Here is an 18,092-nt window from a genome sequence, read left to right on the forward strand (position 1 = left end):
ACAATAATTAACAGTGGTCTTTATGGTGTGTGTGGTGTGGTAAGACACAATCCTAAAGGAAAAACACCAGTTCTTAATTCAGTGAGAGGCAGAATGACTAGGTCAAAACATAAGCTGTTGGAGTGGGGGGAAACTGAATAAAACACAATGTTCCTGCACCTTATATCTCTTTGCTGCATCCTTTCAGAGTACCTGTTAATGTATGACTGCTAAAAACATAGTTATAGAAATCACATATAAATATTACCTCAAACTATATTTAGTATTTCTTTCCCTCTTTGCTAACAGATTTTAAGTGTTCAATCTTGGAATGCAGAATGGTGTCCTGTACATGTGTACCAAGTATCATTCTGAATTCAGTGCTCAAATGAGTTACCAAACAACAACAATTACCCATAAAATTTATATACAGTGTTGTTCAGTCAATTCTGACTTATGCTAACATTCCCAAGGTTTTCTAGGTATAATGTACTCACAAGTGGTTTATTAGTCGCTCCTTCTGCTGGCACTATGGAACTGTGTTGCTTCCACAAGGCCACACAGGTGGCCAGACATGTCATTTCATCATCCACACACACTCCAGGTGATCTCCACTGGCCCCTTTCCCCGGAGGCAGAGTGAGGATTTGAAACCCTGGCCCCTTAACCTGGCTGCCAGGTGCTTCAATCCACTAAACAACACACCTACAATCAGTATGAGGAACTGCAAAAAAAGAAACTGATTATCCCTTCCTGGGATTCTGATAACACCTCTTTTTACCATCACACCCAACAAAGCAACCTGGTTTTTCAACAGCTTAAGACCATGAAACATTCTGACTGTTCAATCTTAAAACTCCTGGGGGCATGGGTGAGAAAGCAAGCCTGACAAATGCAGGTATACAGGAACCAATACAACACACTCATTTCTGTCTATATGCTGATCTCGTCAAAGGAAGAAAAAAGCTGTTGTTAGGATGTACCTCAATAAGTTACTTAGACTATTGTACTGTAGGCCTCTTCAGGCTCAGAAGGGAACAAGGACACGGAATGTCAGGCTTCTGCCTTGGCTTTGTACAGATGCCATGGGTGTGTATTTGCCCACAATCACCTGGTCAACAAACTAGGGGTTCTGCCTGCAGCACTTCATGAGTTCACCTCCAGTATCCAAATGAAGCTCAGACCTACAAACTGCAGCTAACAAGTCCACTTGCAGAAATGGTCAGCATTTTAAGTTGAGAAGATGTCATAGGGGTATAATTTGTTTCTGGCGTCAACATGGCTACATGGTCCAACTGAGTTCTCTAGGTCCCCAAACCCTGGTCCACAGCCTGGTGCCAGTCCATGGGCTAAGCTGGACCAGGCCACCAAGACAGACCTTCCGCCCCCCAGCACACACTCACCCCTGCACAGCCCATTTGCGGCTGCACGCACACTCCAGCACACCCGTGCGAGCGCCACACCGCCATTTGTGCATGAGCACAAGCATGCACACTCTCATGCAAAAGAGAGGACTTCTCCGTGCGAGCGGTGCCCCGCCTTCCCCAGCCAGTCCGCAGACCAAAAACGGTTGGGGACCACTGCTCTAGCAGGATGCCACAAAGGGGTAATATTAAAAAGACTTACCTGACAGGTTTGTTAAAAAGTCAAAATCTCTTAAAAGAAGTCTATAAACAATACAGTACAGTAAATATAGTACAGTCGTGCCCCGCTATACGATTGCCCCGCATTACGACAAAACCGCATTATGACATTTTTGCGATTGCAAAACGATGATCTGAATAGGGTTTTTTCGTTTTACGATGATTGGTTCCCTGCTTCGGGAAACGATTCTTCACAAAACAACGATTTTCCAACAGCTGATTGGAGGTTTCAAAATGGCCATCAGGTAAATAAAATGGTTCCCCGCTGTTTTCTGGGACGGATTCCTTACAAGACAGCCACCGAAAATGGCCGCCCTATGGAGGATCTTCACTGGACTGTGAGTTTCCAGCCCATTGGAATGCATTGAAGGGGTTCCAATGCATTTCAATGAGCTTTTTATTTTCACATTACGTTTTCGTTCTACAGCGATTTTGCTGGAACGAATTAACGTCGTAATGCGAGGCACCACTGTAAATACATTCAATGTCTATAACTACTGTCCACCACCAGTGACTTTTTCAGCTGTCAGATGGATCTTTGGGTTAATTCAGCAAGGCAATAAGAGTGACGTTTATCAACTGCTTCCAATGTCAGTGTTCCTCCTGAACAGAAAGCTACCATGTATTAATTTATCTCTCTTTGGGGTATTGTTTCCAATGAACATCCAGTACGACTTTGATTTTTTTTCAAAAAAAGAAACAGGTCTTCCAAATGTTAAGGCTCAGAAGGTTTCTTTTCAACTCTGAAACTGAGCAGGCATTGTATTTCTTTGTTAAGTTTATGCAATGGAAAAACCAAAGGAATTTACCCTTATAGTGAACACAGGGGACTTGCACTGCTTGGCCAAATATCAAAATATGAGGCAAGAATGCGTTAATCTCAGATTGTTAATGGAAATTTTACTGTATCACTTCAGTCAGCCCAGAAATAACAGGACCCACTTCTTAAAAAATAATCCTAATACAGAGATAAATGAAAGGATAGGCACTGATAAACAAACTTTAAAGAAGTTCTTAAGGAACCCATTGTCATGTGCCAGGAGTGAACAAGGCAGGAATTATTAGAGCAGAACTTTGTCAGTGAACCCAAATTAAGGATTAACCTTTTGGAATACGATAAGGCAGTTTGCTTACTTTAAGATAAGACACATTCTAAGAATGAAAAGAGGAAGTCTTCCCAAGATTAATATACTATTCTGCTTTTGAAATAATCAAGGGACTCTTTTTAATTTTCCAACTCTGTTGAGTTTAATTGACCCAGTATTTTTTTCCCTTTGAGGTAGTTTTAGATAAAATGAATTACAACTATGACTTTTGACAAATGCCAGCCAAAATCCTATTATTTGGCATAATAAATCACTCTACAGTAGGCCCATTGAAACAATGGAAATTTAATGATCAACCCCTCTGTAAATTCCATTGATTCAGATGGGCCTACTCTTACTCTAGCACAGTAAGTTGCAGTTAGGTCCATCTGAATCAATGGAACTTACAGAGGAGCTGACTTGCTAAATCCCCTTCGGTTTAATGGGCCCATTAGTGATTTCCTACACTAAGCAACAGGATTTTGTCTATTAAGTAAATTGTACTGGGCTCTCTGTGTACACATGAGCATGCACACATATATTATGTTCTTACAATTCAAACCAGCTCCTTCCAAAAAAGCAGTGAGGGTAGGTGGGGTGGCCAAAAAGCCTTATTCCATTAACAAATTCTGCAGTTTCAATACATCTTAAGTTCGTTCTCAATTACATTTAACCTATGTTCGTCAACCTGCCTTGGGGACGTGGTGGCGCTGTGGGCTAATCCGCAGAAGCCTCTGTGCTGTAAGATCTGTAGATCTTCAGCTGTAAGTTCGAATCCACGTGACGGAGCGCCTGTCGCTTGTCCCAGCTCCCGCCAACCTAGCGGTTCAAAAGCATGCAAATGCAAGTAGATAAATAGGGACCACCTCGGTGGGAAGGCAACAGCGTTCCGTGTCTAAGTCGCACTGGCCATGTGACCACGGAAGATTGTCTTCGGACAAACGCTGGTTCTATGGCTTGGAAACGGGGATGAGCACCGCCTCCTAGAGTTGAACACGACTGGACAAAAATTGTCAAGGGGAACCTTTACCTTTACCATCAACCTGCCTTAAGCACCATTTTGTTAGCACCTACAGAGTTAATTAGACCAATAGGCCAAGTTACTGATGCTTGCTGGGGACACAGTGACAAGCAAGAGCAACACAGTAGGTGGCACTGTTAAAATCCATCACTCACTTTCTTGATCCTCCAGAATACAACTGCCATATTCTCCTACCAGGCAGATCGTATTGGGACTCCTGATCAACCTTATTCCAAAAGAATGGTCAGAATGAAGGGACTCTTTATGGAATAAAGTTAAACAGAACAATAGGCCATTTCATCAGAACAGCATTCCTCTTCGCCACAAATATTCTAACAGTATAAAATTCAGAGGAACTGTGAGTGAAAAGTGTGGATTCAGAAATACCAGCTGATTACTCTTCTGACTGCTCTGAAGCACTGCATGATAGCAAGCAAAGAGATCATCATGTGAGTGGGATGTGTCAGACTAATATATATACAGTATATTAAATCATTGCAACATATCCATTTGCTTACCTGAATAAAACTTGATGTAGTATGCACATAATGCACATACCATGAGGGGAATGTTGTTTGGGTACTTATACATGAGGGGAATGCTGCCTGACAGAACAGGCTTTCTGACGGCAATGCCAATGAACAGCTCTCCCCCTGCCCAATTCCATTAGAAATAATGAAAACAAATGGAGCAATGATAGGAAAACAGGGTAAAGGTCCCCAATACAGTATCTAAAACCAAAAACAAAACTTGGCCTGAGAGGTAACAAACGAATAAATCCGATGCTATTATCTCAGATAAACAACAATATTTACTTGATACAGTCAACCTAGTTATCCATCAGAAGCTGGGAAGCCACAAAATTCCTTGGAAGATTTCTTACCATAAAAAGCCCTACCAAACTGTTTGTGACAGATGTTTTATTCAGAGGGAAATTATAGTTTTTGCATATACATGGCACAGTTATGTACAGTATATTTCCCGACATTGCAGGGTAGAGTGATCGTAATGAAGTACTGGGTTAGTTATCTAGTGATGAATGTAAGGAATACTGATAACTGAGTGTTCCAAAAAGTTTTTTTTAATAAACAAAACAGCTAGTAAAGTTAATTGAAATATTTATAATACTATTCAGTCATTGCACAGTAGTTCCAATATACAATCAAGAAGATGCAAAGAACACAACACTTAATTTGGAGGGAAAAATCTATTGCACCCACAATTTAAAAGATCTCAGTTTCTTAAATTCCACACTACCAATATTTTATAAACATTTACAACACATCAGTAAACACAAAGTTCTACCTGCAGTGCAGCATAAAAGGGGGAGAAGGGAACCCTCAGCTATCAAAATAGATGTTGAAATGCCCATATATGGCACCCGCTTACTCTACAGAAAGATACGTCAGTTAGCAGCCATTATTCCTACCATGAGTAATGCAAGCTCCCCACATTCAATAATAATTAGCAGTCCTCTCATTACATGCCTTTGTATCCTGCTCACTAAACAGTCCTCTGCTCAAGTGCTACTTTTGTGGCGATTTGCCTCAGGGCTTGCAGTCTCAAATCCTTTGCCATGGGCATTCCTTCTCAGTGGCCAGTCAAATAGTCCTGGGTAGAATCAGAAGCAAAAGAATCTGCGTCCTCATTGTCGGAGTCATCGCTGCTGTCATCGGCCGTGGGCTCTCCCGTCAGTGCTATTCGAGCGTAGTCATCAGTGTCTATAGACTTACAGAAATGGATGGCATATTTCAGTTTTTCTTCTAGCACCTGTTTGCAAGAATACCTAGGCAACTTCAGCAGAAAGAAGCATGTATAGGACTCAGGAAGAAAATGGTCTGGTGGATTGTATTTATCCAGAACCTGTTAAGAAAAAAAAAAAGAAAAAACATAGGAAGTGAACCATCCAATACAAACATTATATACATATCATATAATACCAAACATTTTTATTGTGGAATCCTATGTAGGCTTACTCAAAATTTAAGCCTCATTGACACAGTTTACTTCAAGGCAAATGGGTACAGGATTGCAACCTTGATCTTTCTTTCTAAGTAGCTCTCTTACTATTTACATTTCACTGATGTTCTTTTAATTCAGAATGAGACTTACCTTGCTTTTTATTGATTTTCTACATGTGTGAAAATCTTTGACCACAAACCATGAAATTCTGTCTGATATATAATATATATACATTAAGAATCTTTAGAAATTCTGCTTACATTTCTTGTTCTAAAACAATGGTTACTGTTTTGTTATAGGTTCTGCTGAAATCATCTAACAATCTTTCTGCCTTTTTATTAGCTGCTTCAAGCCTTTAATACTAGAAGAAATAATCCTTAATAATAATATTTATTTTTTAGTTCACCTCAAAGTAGGCTACTGTTTCTCAGTGAAAACACAGTCACCTAATTCAGTAGGAAGATCATAAGATCAAGAAAAAACTTTTAATGCTGCAGTCACAAGTAATGCATTGTACAATAATTTTAGAACAAGCTAATACATTCTGACTACATAAAACAGCAGCTATATGGAAAAGAGAAAACAACTATGGCAAGAATATTTCTGGAGATACAAATATTTACGGAAAATCTTAAGAATATGCATTTAGCATACGGTGGAGTTTTCTACTTGCTTCTCTGAATATTCCACACACACATAAGCATTTCCTGCTGCATAATCCCCTGATGTTTATTTATTTATTTATTTTTAAACCAATTGCTTGCAGTATTTTATTAAAACACATAGTATTCCGATTTGGAAGCTAATTCAAAATAGTCACAACCTACTTATCCTGCAGCTCTGCAATTCTCACCTGGATGACAAAGTCCCTGCCTCTGAAATCTGCAATGGTTCTAGGGAGCCTGGTCCTGCCCCATACAAAGCGTAGAAACAGAGAACGTTCTGTGTTGGAAAAGGATTCCATTACTTCCCAAAACCACTGAATAAGAGGAGCAGTGGGCTCAATCCCTTTATATGTGGCCACAGATTTCAGAAGGTGAAGAGGGATATCTGGGCTCCCACACACCTGGAGGAGACCAAAAATAGGAAGATGCTGTTGAAATTTGTTTTTAATTTTCATAACATTTAAGCAGTTTTTCACATGCAACATTATCATCACTTTTGCTTGCTAACAGGGATGTATTTAAAAGCTACGTGCTAGTACTGGAGACCCATTAGAAACCTGGGACTTGCCTACTGTGACACTGTAAGTTTAGATGTGCTTATGCTTCTTGATTTGGGCTACATATAATGCCCACACTTCACATAGCCTTGGATTCAGAGAAATAAACTTGTGGTGCAGTGGTTAAAACGCTGTCCTGCAGCTAAAACTGTGCTCACGACCTGCGGTTCAAATCCCAGGTAGCCAGCTCAAGGTCGACTCAGCCTTCTATCCTTCCGAGGTCGGTAAAATGAGTACCCAGCTTGCTGGGGGGGCAATGTGTAGCCTGTATAATTAAATTGTAAACTGCCCGGAGAGTGCTTGTAGCACTATGGGGCGGTATATAAGTCCAAAAAAAATATATTTGTTTACTGTTAATCCAGATGTGCAGACTGCAGTTTGCTGCTAATGAATAACATCTATTCCTAAATCAAAACAGTCTTTCCTTATTCATTTTTGCTTCTCTGCTTCTATCCATCAACAGTCAATAAACTGGATATCTAGCACTGAAAATTATGGGTGCTTTTGCCAAAAATGGTGTGTGAATTCAGCATTGAAATGGTGGGTCTTAAATAGAAAACAATGGTTGGGAGGGGCATCATCTGATCAGACGAGGCAGAGACTTGTCTATTGAAAGAGGCAGAGAAACATCTCCACAAAAGGGAAAGGAAACAAAGCAGAAGTGAAAGAGGCTCACCAAAGGGGATGGCAAGGAAAGATAGTGGGAAATATATATTTCATTCACACACACAAATACATACACCGGAGGGGGGGGGGGAAGAGGACAAATGATGAGAAGCATGGATAGAGACAAAAATGAACCAGATAAGTGTGAAGCAGGATCTTATACATATGAAATATACCCAAACAGCAACTTTAGGAACAAGGCAATGGGCATTGGGAGCAAAATAAAAAGAATTTGGGGTGATGAGCGGAATACCTGTAGCCAAATGGGCACAGAACAGTAATTCAGTATTTTGAAATGTACAGTGTCCATGACAGTCGGGCAGTGTAAAAGATGTCTCAGCTAATCAACTACTCTGCTGTCCATATTATATGGCAGCAGCTAATAGTAGTCTCCCCGCAGGTGAAACATCTGGTCCTAAATTTAATCCACATTTTAAAATGCTTTTTCATAGGTCAATTATGTAACTTGGGGTAATCTTAACCATTTGCCAATAACGAGGCATAACTGTCAGTAACGCTCTTACACTAAATAGTTACAGAATCTTTCAAGTGTATGCTCACATACAAATATATATTACTTTTTTCTTTTTTGTTTATTTTGCTAAATGAATCAACACAAACAACAGCTGCTCCCTACATACCATTGTTTCCAGTTCATATCCTGTGAAAAGTGAAAGAAGAGGAACAGGGACAACGCGGGCCATTCCTTCACGAACTGCAGCAACTTGTTCATCAAATTCATGAAGTCTGCAACAAGCCAAACATTTTCCAGTGAAAGAACATCACTGATACAACAGGCAGTAATATGGATCTACACACAGATCTGAGAGTCTTTTCCCTAGCCTTTGAGATTTCTTGCAACAGAATTCTGATATAAATTGTCATGATAAAATGGTCCAGAATTGTATGGCTATTTAATTCACAGCCAGGGCTCTGGAGATGACGCAAGGGATCACAGAATATTTTTTTCCTCAAAACCTTTTAGAAAGAGTTGAGCAATTATGACCTTTCAGCTATTGTCAGACTACAATCCCATGATCCCTCCTTATTGACAAACTTGCTAGAGCTGATGGAAGTTCCAGTCCAACAACACCTGGAAGGCCACAGCTCTTTGCTCTGCCAAAAAGGCAGGAGAATAAATTGCAGTCTAGTTCCCAACAATCATGTACCTACCATCTTCCAAGACCCAGCCAGCTTTGCCTCTTGACATTTTACCCCCCCCCCCCCAATCAGAGACCTTTCTGACTCCCACAGAGATCATGAAATGGTCCTAAGGGCTGTTTTTCATGGAAACCACTGAAAACGAAGCAAAGCCACAAAGCGTTTCCCTAAACAAGACTGTACTATAAACAGGATACTGCTGTTCACTAACCTGTAGTTTATTGCCAGCCTTACATACTCAGCTCGATTATCCAGTGTAATATGGGCATATTTGGAACTCAGCTGGATGTCTTGGCCACTTGCATTTGGCACTGTAAAAGGCAGACTCATGGCTTCAAATTCTTCAGAAGTAGCTTCATTGTCTCGGATGTACATGAGCCCGGGAATAAAATCCTTATCAACCTTTCAAACATGAAACAGATCCAAGTAAGGCCCTTTCTGTAGAATACTGGTACATTTTAACACAGAAAATGTATGAGTACTTCACTAACAGTATGAAAGTTCTGCAAGGATGTACACATGCTTAAGACAGGCAGCAGCGGACTGAATTAAAAACGGATCTTATCTAGACTAGACCACTGAAGTGAAAGGGACTTCTTAGTCACAATTCACTTACATCCTATTTATTTCAATGAGTCTATTCTAAGGCCTAACACTGGATTTAGCTCAGAATTTTGCTTTTTAAAGCTAATTAAAAACCTGTAACAGAGCTTTCTGAGTTTTTGAGAAAAACTGTGGAGAGAATCAGAATATAGACTGTCACCGGCATTCAATCAATCTGTATACATATATAAAAATGCAGTTTTTAAACACCAGGGTAGCCCTTATGAATATGAATGAATGCTTTATTACTTCGTAGCCAATCAGGCAGTACATATAAACAGAAATTAAATCACTCCTAAAAAATATTTGGAATCAAATATAAGTACATATAAACAATCAAAAGCATAGAATAATAAAATAAGCATTCTCAAATAAGTATGAAGTTGTGTAATTCACTTGAAGAGCTTGTGAAGCAGGCAATGAGTTCTGTCTCTCCATGGCTCGTTTAATGAATTTACCAGTCCTATAAGATAGTTGTCTGTGTTAGCTAGCAGAAATAAAACTGTACATAAAGAAGAATTGTTCTTGATCCCAGTTGTTAAGGGTTTAAAATACTGATTCCTCAAATCTACATATAGAGGGCACTCTGCTAGGAAAGGTACCATGTCCCCAATCTTAGAGCACCCAGCTGGGCAATATCTGCCTGTACTATGTCGGAGGGTAGCCCTTATATAGCCAGATGAAAATATAATTGGAAAATTAACATAGATTCAGGAAGCAGGTAGCATCTTCCAAGGAGTGAATCTAGAGAAATTAAAAAATTCATACACACTTGTCATCACTTTTACCTCAGAAGCCTATCTGTGGAAAAACTATCAGCAGACACACTGCAACCTCTGATTAAGACCTGATAAAATTAGCTTAACTCAGGATTCTTTGGAGATAAGATAATTAACAGAAGAGTCACTGAACTTGTACTGGCTATGTATTAGTTGGTTTAACAAATGTGCTCTGCAACTGTAAATATAATCACTAGCAACGAAATCCCACTGAATTTAACATACTTCCAAGTAAATATAGTTAGGAGTATTGTTACAATATGCACTAAGCAGTTACTATCTCTTCAGTTTAATTTAAGATGGAATGTGCCTCTGGCTCAGGCATACATAGATGTATGCATACATAGTAGTGTCCTCACTTGTCCCCATTCCTTCTTTTATCAAAGTCAGAAAGCAGTATCTAACCCAGCTCTATACAGCGCATAATTCTGATAACAGGACCAGAAGCAAACACAATTCTACATTTTATTGCTACCATATTAAACAGAAAATCAAAGTGTGTGCTTGCCTCACTGAGATCAGCAATGGTCAAGTTCATTCCTGCCAACTGTTTCCATACAGGTTCAGCCAGATTGAGACTCAACGGGCTCCCAGTCCGAATAGCAATCCCCAGAAGAACCCCTAAACAGAAACAACAATGTCGGTGAAGGTCTGTCCATATTACACAGTGAGAACTTTACTCAATCTTTACGGAATGGTTATGAGAATTACCCAGAAAGCGAAACATGTTCATGTGCAACAAAGACTTTGCTGCAGGGTTTAAGAGAAAGCAGTCTCTGTTGGCTCCGGATTCGTCCCTTCCGTTGGGAGTCACGATCAAAAGTGGTGTCAGTCCATTCTGAAGTTCTTCACACATTTCTGCTATTGATTCACTGTAGCCTCCGCCACAGTCATCCACAGATTCACCTTAGGGGAAGAGAAACAGTATCTTGCGGGCATGTCACTATTAATGCCACATTAATTTAAAAGCTACTTACAGCAGAGTCTGCAAAAGCACATTAGGTGCAGGGCAAATGGATAGTTGTTAAATGTCCTTGTTTTGCCTGTAATAGCCATCTCCAGGGGCACAACAGGCCACGTATTTCAAAATATTTATTGGTCTAAGTATGCATTAGACGTACCAATAAGCTACAGAAATAGACATTCAATGTCATCTACGTTGTTTATTAAAAACAACACAGCTTCCCTTAAACACAGCTAATGTTCCAGAGCTGTTTATCTCCCAAATGCCATAACCATTAAGAGAAAGCATGTTCCCTTGTATGGCCCAAATTGGAAGAAATATAAGGAAAAGACAAAACAAATAAAACCTTGTATTACAGAAAATTATATAAGCAAAACTTTAGAGTAATTATCATTTATTACAATGATAATCGGTTATAACAATGCAGAAACACTTTTAAATTAGATTACTTCACCCTCAATCTCAGATTCAATTTACCTTGTTTTCCATTAGTACAAAGTAAAACACAAATCAAATTACTTTATCTATTGTAACTAGATTAGGTGGCTTCATTTTTAGACTCACACATTTGAGCTGCAACTCTGATTTCTACAACTATTCTTTAAGCTGAAGTGGCTGTTTACCTGAAAACAGTAAGTCTGCAGTCATGCTGATTGAGGACTAATTCACAATTTTTTAGTATAAATGCCAAGATAAATTAATTCCTTTCTTCTTGAGAGTTCTGTCATTTTTTTCTTTGTTCTTTAACTGCAATATGTAGTAGTATCAAAGGAGGGGAACATTTTTGGCAAAACTAGAAATGTTGGGGAGTGGAGCCTTACCAACAAACTTGACTTTCCAAACACGATGAGGTAGAAGAAGACTATCTGGGCTGAATGAGCTCATTTTAGCACACATCTGTCCAAAAACAGATTTTGTGCCATCTGGACCAGCCAATCCGCCTTTGCTTCTAGAACGTTTTACCTGACAGTGAAAGATAAGCATACCTCATCACACCGTAAGTCTAGCAGACACTAATGCTTAAAGCTTAATGAGCAGTACTGTGATGCTTTTAGCTATACAGAAAGACATTATCAAATGCATGACTCTGGTAAATTCATTTTAGGAGGATTTTTTAAAAATGTGCAAACAAACAAACACAAAGAAAACTTATACAAATCAAAGTGACTATAAAGAAAAATTATGACCAATCCAAGACAGTGAAAGGAAAGCATGAAATTCGTGTATCTATGCTTCGGGGAAAATAAATAAATAAATAAAAATGAAGTTTTGCTGTAATATACTCTACATGGTTATTTGCATCCTTGCTTCAACTCCTCAGCATTCTTGTCTTCATGTCTCAAGAATAAATTAGGGTATGTGAAACAGACAAAGGGCTCTGGTTGATATGCAGGAGTGTCACTTCTGGTCAGGGTTGACATTAGGGAGCAGATAGAGCAATACTCAACTAGACAAAGGGAGATTGTTGATCTGATACAGTGGTGCCTCATAAGACGAGCGCTTCATTTAACGAAGAAATCACATAACAAAGTTTTTGCGATTGCAAAACAATGTTTCCTATGGGTTTTTTTCGCTTTGCGATGATCGGTTACCTGCTTCGCTAACCGATTATCGCAAAACGAAGATTTTCGCACAGCTGATCGGTGGTTTCAAAATGGCCGCCGGGTTAAAAAAATGGCCGCCCACTGTTTTCTGGGACGGATTCCTTGCTGCACGGGCAGCGAAAATGGCTGCGCTATGGAGGATCTTCGCTGGACGGTGAGTTTCAAGCCCATAGGAATGCATTAATCGGGTTTTAATGCATTTCTATGGGCTTTTAAAAATCGCTTTACGATGTTTTCATTCTACAGCAATTTCGCTGGAATGAATTAACATCGTAATGCGAGGCACCACTGTATTGTATTAGACCAGTGGTTCCCAACTATGGGTCACTCAGCTGTTCTTGGACTGCAATTCCCAGGAGCCTTCACCACCAGCTGTGCTGGCTGAGGTTTCTGGGAGTTGCAATCCAAAAACACCTGGGTTACTCAAGGTTGGGAACCACTATATCAGACAGTTCCTCAAATGTCTATGTTTTCCATCCCTGCTTGGAGTTCTCTTTAGGTTCCACTAAGGCTATACACTTGATGGACCAAACAGTAATGCAATATTAATATTTAAGTGGTCTTCTACATTTAATAGTACATCCACTATTTATAATCTCTTGCACCATGCCCCATATATCATTTCAGATCCATACACTCAGCTCTTATTTCACAACTAAGAAAGCAGCCAAACGTACTTGAGAGAGAGAGAGAGAGAGAGAGAGAGAGAGAGAGAGAGAGAGAGAGTGTCTCAGTCATATTCACATTAATACTACCAACAAAATTGCTTCCATTGCAAACTTTACTCTATGTAACCAAATAATACTTTAAATTCTGCCTTTGGAAAAAAAATTAACTTGAAAAAGCAAATCTGGCCCAAGGCTTGACATTAAGCTATTGCACATCAACAAGAGTTTTCATAACAACCACTTCCTTTACCAGTGTGACCACATGTGATGCCTGAAAGTTTCCTGAACCTTAATTATACTTCAGGCCATTTGAAGTATTCCAACTGATACACGCAAAGGCAGACAAAATCATGTGAGAGAATAAAAGGTACACAAATGAGATAAAGGACACTCCAAGACTTTAACAAGAATGCCCCCTCATTCATTCTGTTTCATAACAAACATGTCAGAGAGGCAAGTACATATCTCTGTCAGCCCAGAAAAGGCTCCAGTCATACATATATGAGAAGTCCTCAGACATGCATAGGTTCTACACACAATGATGAATCTGAGTTGCATTGGACTGCCATAGTCTACTTCATTATCTGTTGGATGTCACTTCTGAAGACAGTCCCAAGTTTCAGAGCCCAATTTGCAAAAGCAAAACTGACACAAGATTTATTCCATCCAACCCCAAAACCATATTTACTCTATATAACTTTGACCTGTTTTACAGACTAGACCTATATATGTTACATTATATATATACAGCCACCTACAGTGGAGTCTCAACCTACAGACTTAATCCGTATTGGAACGGTGTCCGTAGGTCAAAAAGTCCGTAGGTCGAAAATGCATTCCCCATAGGAATGCATTGAAAACCCATTAATCCGTTCCACCCCCCTCCAAATAAAAATAAAACTAAAACACTGCTGAAACCACCATCGGGCGCAGAGCTTTGGGAGAAGCCTCGCGGTGGGGGAGAAAGACCGGATCGGCTCCTGCCTTTCTTCCCCGCCACCCGGCTTCTCCCAAAGGGCTAGCCCGATGGTGTTTTCAGCAGCGGAGAAGCTGCCCGGTGGGGGAGAAAGGCAGGAGCAGATCTGGCATTTCTCCCCCACCGGGCAGCTTCTCTGCTGCTGAAAGCACCATCGGGGCAGCCCTTTGGGAGAAGCCGGGCTGCGGGGAAGAAAGGCAGAAGCCGATCCGGTCTTTCTCCCCCACTATCGGGAGCAGTGCCTTTCTTCTCCGCAGCCCAGCTTCTCCCAAAGGGCTGGTCCGATGGCGATTTCAGCAGCGGAGAAGCTGCCCAGTGGGGGAGAAAGGCCAGATTGGCTCCTGCCTTTCTCCCCCACCACCCGGCTCCCTCCCTTTTCCAAACCGTTGGGGCGAAAGAGCTAAAGAAGCAGCCTCTTCGCCACCAACGGTTTGAATTTCCCGCCCTTTTTCCCTGCCTTTTTCGTCCGTACGTCAAAGCTCCGGCCACAAGTCGATCCAAAATTTTGCGGCTGGAGCTGTATGTACGCCGAAATGTTCGTACGTGGAGCCATTCGTAGGTCGAGACTCCACTGTATTCATAGAACAGGGAGCAGACATTGTTCCAATATTTAACAACATTTATTTATATTGCCTTCTACACCAGAAAACATTCCAGTAAAAATAAACATGCAAACGTGAGCTTTAACATGTGTGTATGTGTGTGCATGCATGCACACACGCACGCACACATCAACATAAAATTCATTTGAATGGGCAGTGATCCAAGAAGAATTAAACTATCTATCAACAAATCAGTTAACAAGTTCAAGTTAATAAACACTGGTCACTCAGTTCTCTCATCACCTATGGCTCAAAGCTGAACAGAGAAGTTTTTAAACCTTATCTAAATTTGTCCAAATCTGGTTCCATACAGATATGCTGGGGGAGATAATTCCACAGCTTGAGAGCCAGTGATGTGCAAATAATTACGATTAGAACTACAAGTACATCTACAAAGGGGTCTCATTAGTTCTTGCCTTTCTGGGAATACTTTATAATCTGGTGCTTTTCAAAAGAAGCAAAGTAAAGTAGATCCTCCAGGCTAATCGGAAAGAAATGGCACAAAATATTATTAGCATTACAAGCAGATGGTCTCTACTCCTCAAGGAAAAAAATGCTAGGCAGCAGCAAGCTCTTCGCTGCACAGTATTCTTACCTGTATTCTGTTGAGCTCTACAACTGGCCCATGTTGACGATCTCTCACCATAGTTGCTTGCACCACCTTCCTGAAAGCTGCCTCCTAAAACAAGAAGAATTAGTGTTTGGAATTGAGTTACACTGGGTGAAACAAGATTGCTATTTTATCTCCATATACTGCATGAAAAGAAAATGAAACCAGTGTACCTTATGCCAGGAGGAAACTCCTACCAGTGCAGAGGGAGAGGGGACTGGGGAGTTTTTAGTGTGGTGGGAGAGGAATGCAATTTATTCATAAGCCTATGAATATTCGGGAGTGAATCCCACAGCAATTAACAACACAACATTATGCCTGCAAAAGAGGTGTCAATCTTTCAATAGTTTTCTGCAGGCTAGCATCCACAGGCCAGCTTTGCAGGATTGTCCTCATACCAGTTCTATATCCATAAGTGGCTGACAGGAGAAAACGGGAAAGAGACACAGCTCCTAAAAACTAAGAATCCAAGTGGTGACTTGTTAAACACCTGCAATGTGTTGCTGTAAAGTTATATCATTGCCCTTCTGCCAGCATAATGACGAAACAGGAATGTGGCCTCTATATTTACAGATACAACTAAGAATTTACACATGGACGCTTAGTAACAGGGAACAGAAAATAACCCAGTGCAATACAAATATATATGTAAATTAGCAACAACAACCCTCTCAGAAACATTACAGCTACCGTGCCTCAGAGGTCCAGAAACAAGCATCCACTAGAAACAGTTAGTCTTCCAACTGGAACCATAAATACTCCATTCATGTAAACAAAGCAACAACACTTTATTTTAAAGTTAAGATATAAATTGCCCCTTAAGAGTTTGAAACTACTCGAGAGAACGAATACATTGTCCCACTTTCTGATAATGAACTGGGAGATGCTGCTGAATAGATTTTGCTGACAATGTACAAATGGAAACAAGTAATAAATTATTATTAGAATCTATGACAGCAGGGCTGCACAACCCACAAACCCCTGGATATGGGCTGAGGGGCCTTCACAGCACTACATCCCCCCCTCCGGTTGAATTTCTTGCTGTCACCGCTAATCAACATCACCACTTTCACTCTATGGTGGTGTCAAGACAGTGACACTGACTGGGGTGCTGTGAGGGTATGGAGATGAAAGTCTCTTTTTTCTGCTAGCAACTCTACCAGGAAGACAGTTAACTATGGACAATTTTGTGGAACATCACTAAGGGCTAGCAGTGTCTTTTTCTCAATCTACAGCACATATACAGTCATGAGGAAAAAGAAAGTACACCCTCCTTGAATTCTATGGTTTTATGTATCAGGACATAATAAAAATCATCTGGTCCTTAGCAGGTCTGACAGTTAGGTAAATACAATCACAATATTGCTGCTAAAGCTGGTTCTACAAGTGACTGGTGTACTTCCTTTTTTTACACATGACTTCTCAATGTGAAAAAAGCAACAGAATCATGTGAAGAAGGAGTGAGGCTAGCACGCTCCCCCTTGTCACATATTTATTTTCTAACAGCAGAACAGGGTTTGCATACATATATATTCACATACAGTCACTGAGGCAATCTTTCCTTAGTGAGTTATTTTTAATGGAATACCAGAAATCGAGACACACACCTTTCCTTGAGATATTAAAATTCCTCGTAATGTATCAAACCCCACGGAGGGGCCTTGGCCGGTTTCATCAAGACGACCCTCAAGATCAAACATGGGAATGCAAGGGCAAAAGAGCTCAGAGATGTGATGCAGTAACAACAATCTGTTTCTCAAGGAAATAATAGGAATTTCCTGTAGGTGATTGTATTCCATAGGAACCTAGAATAATCACATGGTAAGGTTTAATGCACACGGCGTGATTAATATGCCACATGCAGTTACAATCAAACATGGAATGCAGTCTGTTAGCTAGCCTATCAGTTCACAACCAGGCATTGCCTGGTTTGCTATTTGATATCTCTAAAGCTTTTCATATGACATGAAAGAGAAAGAACCTTTGAATCTAGCTCTGTGACCAAAAATGGCTTCCAGCAATGTTTATGGAAGTATAGCTTTGGAAGACAACACAAGGAGAGAGAGAGAGAGAGAGAGAGAGAATGAGAGAATCTGCACTATCATCAATTCCCCCCGCAAAAACAAAACAAAACACAGCCACTGATTCAATATATTAATTCATGTTGCAACAAAATGCCATTTTCCATTTTTTCTTTTTTTTTTTCTTTTTCAAATTTATTGCTAACCATGATTAGACACATGGTTCCTTCCAGCACCTTAAATACTGCACATTCACTTGAGCTAAGGACTGGATGAGAAACAGAACTCTCTGATTTATGGAAGCTTCCACAGCGTTATCATAGTTTGACAGTATGACTGGTGAAAATATGCTTATACAGTGGTGCCTTGCATTATGACATTAATTCGTTCCAGCAAAATCACTGTAGAACGAAAACGTTGTAAAGCGAAAATAAAAAAGCCATTGAAACGCATTAAAACCTGGTTAATGCGTTCCAATCAGCTAAGAACTCACCGTCCAGCGAAGATCCTCCATAGGGGCGGCCATT

The 18,092-nt window shown here is 40.2% G+C and overlaps 1 protein-coding gene across 4 annotated transcripts in view; it reads right to left on the bottom strand.

The window, feature by feature from the left end:
* Positions 1–4,632: 4,632 nt before the first annotated feature.
* The window catches only part of HERC2 (HECT and RLD domain containing E3 ubiquitin protein ligase 2), a 129,662-nt gene continuing 116,202 nt past the window's right edge, over positions 4,633–18,092 (bottom strand). For all 4 annotated transcript variants that reach the window (XM_072994438.2, XM_072994437.2, XM_072994439.2 and 1 more), the window contains exons 85-93: positions 17,152–17,349; positions 15,530–15,613; positions 11,906–12,047; positions 10,832–11,026; positions 10,629–10,741; positions 8,950–9,140; positions 8,219–8,324; positions 6,543–6,755; positions 4,633–5,590 (exon numbers count right to left, since the gene is read on the bottom strand). In XM_072994438.2, coding sequence (XP_072850539.2) covers positions 5,318–5,590; positions 6,543–6,755; positions 8,219–8,324; positions 8,950–9,140; positions 10,629–10,741; positions 10,832–11,026; positions 11,906–12,047; positions 15,530–15,613; positions 17,152–17,349 — 1,515 coding nt within the window. In that variant the 3' untranslated portion in view covers positions 4,633–5,317. The remainder of the gene's footprint in view (positions 5,591–6,542; positions 6,756–8,218; positions 8,325–8,949; positions 9,141–10,628; positions 10,742–10,831; positions 11,027–11,905; positions 12,048–15,529; positions 15,614–17,151; positions 17,350–18,092) is intronic.

This window comes from Pogona vitticeps, chromosome 3, assembly GCF_051106095.1.
Source record: "Pogona vitticeps strain Pit_001003342236 chromosome 3, PviZW2.1, whole genome shotgun sequence".
Taxonomy (NCBI): domain Eukaryota; kingdom Metazoa; phylum Chordata; class Lepidosauria; order Squamata; family Agamidae; genus Pogona; species Pogona vitticeps.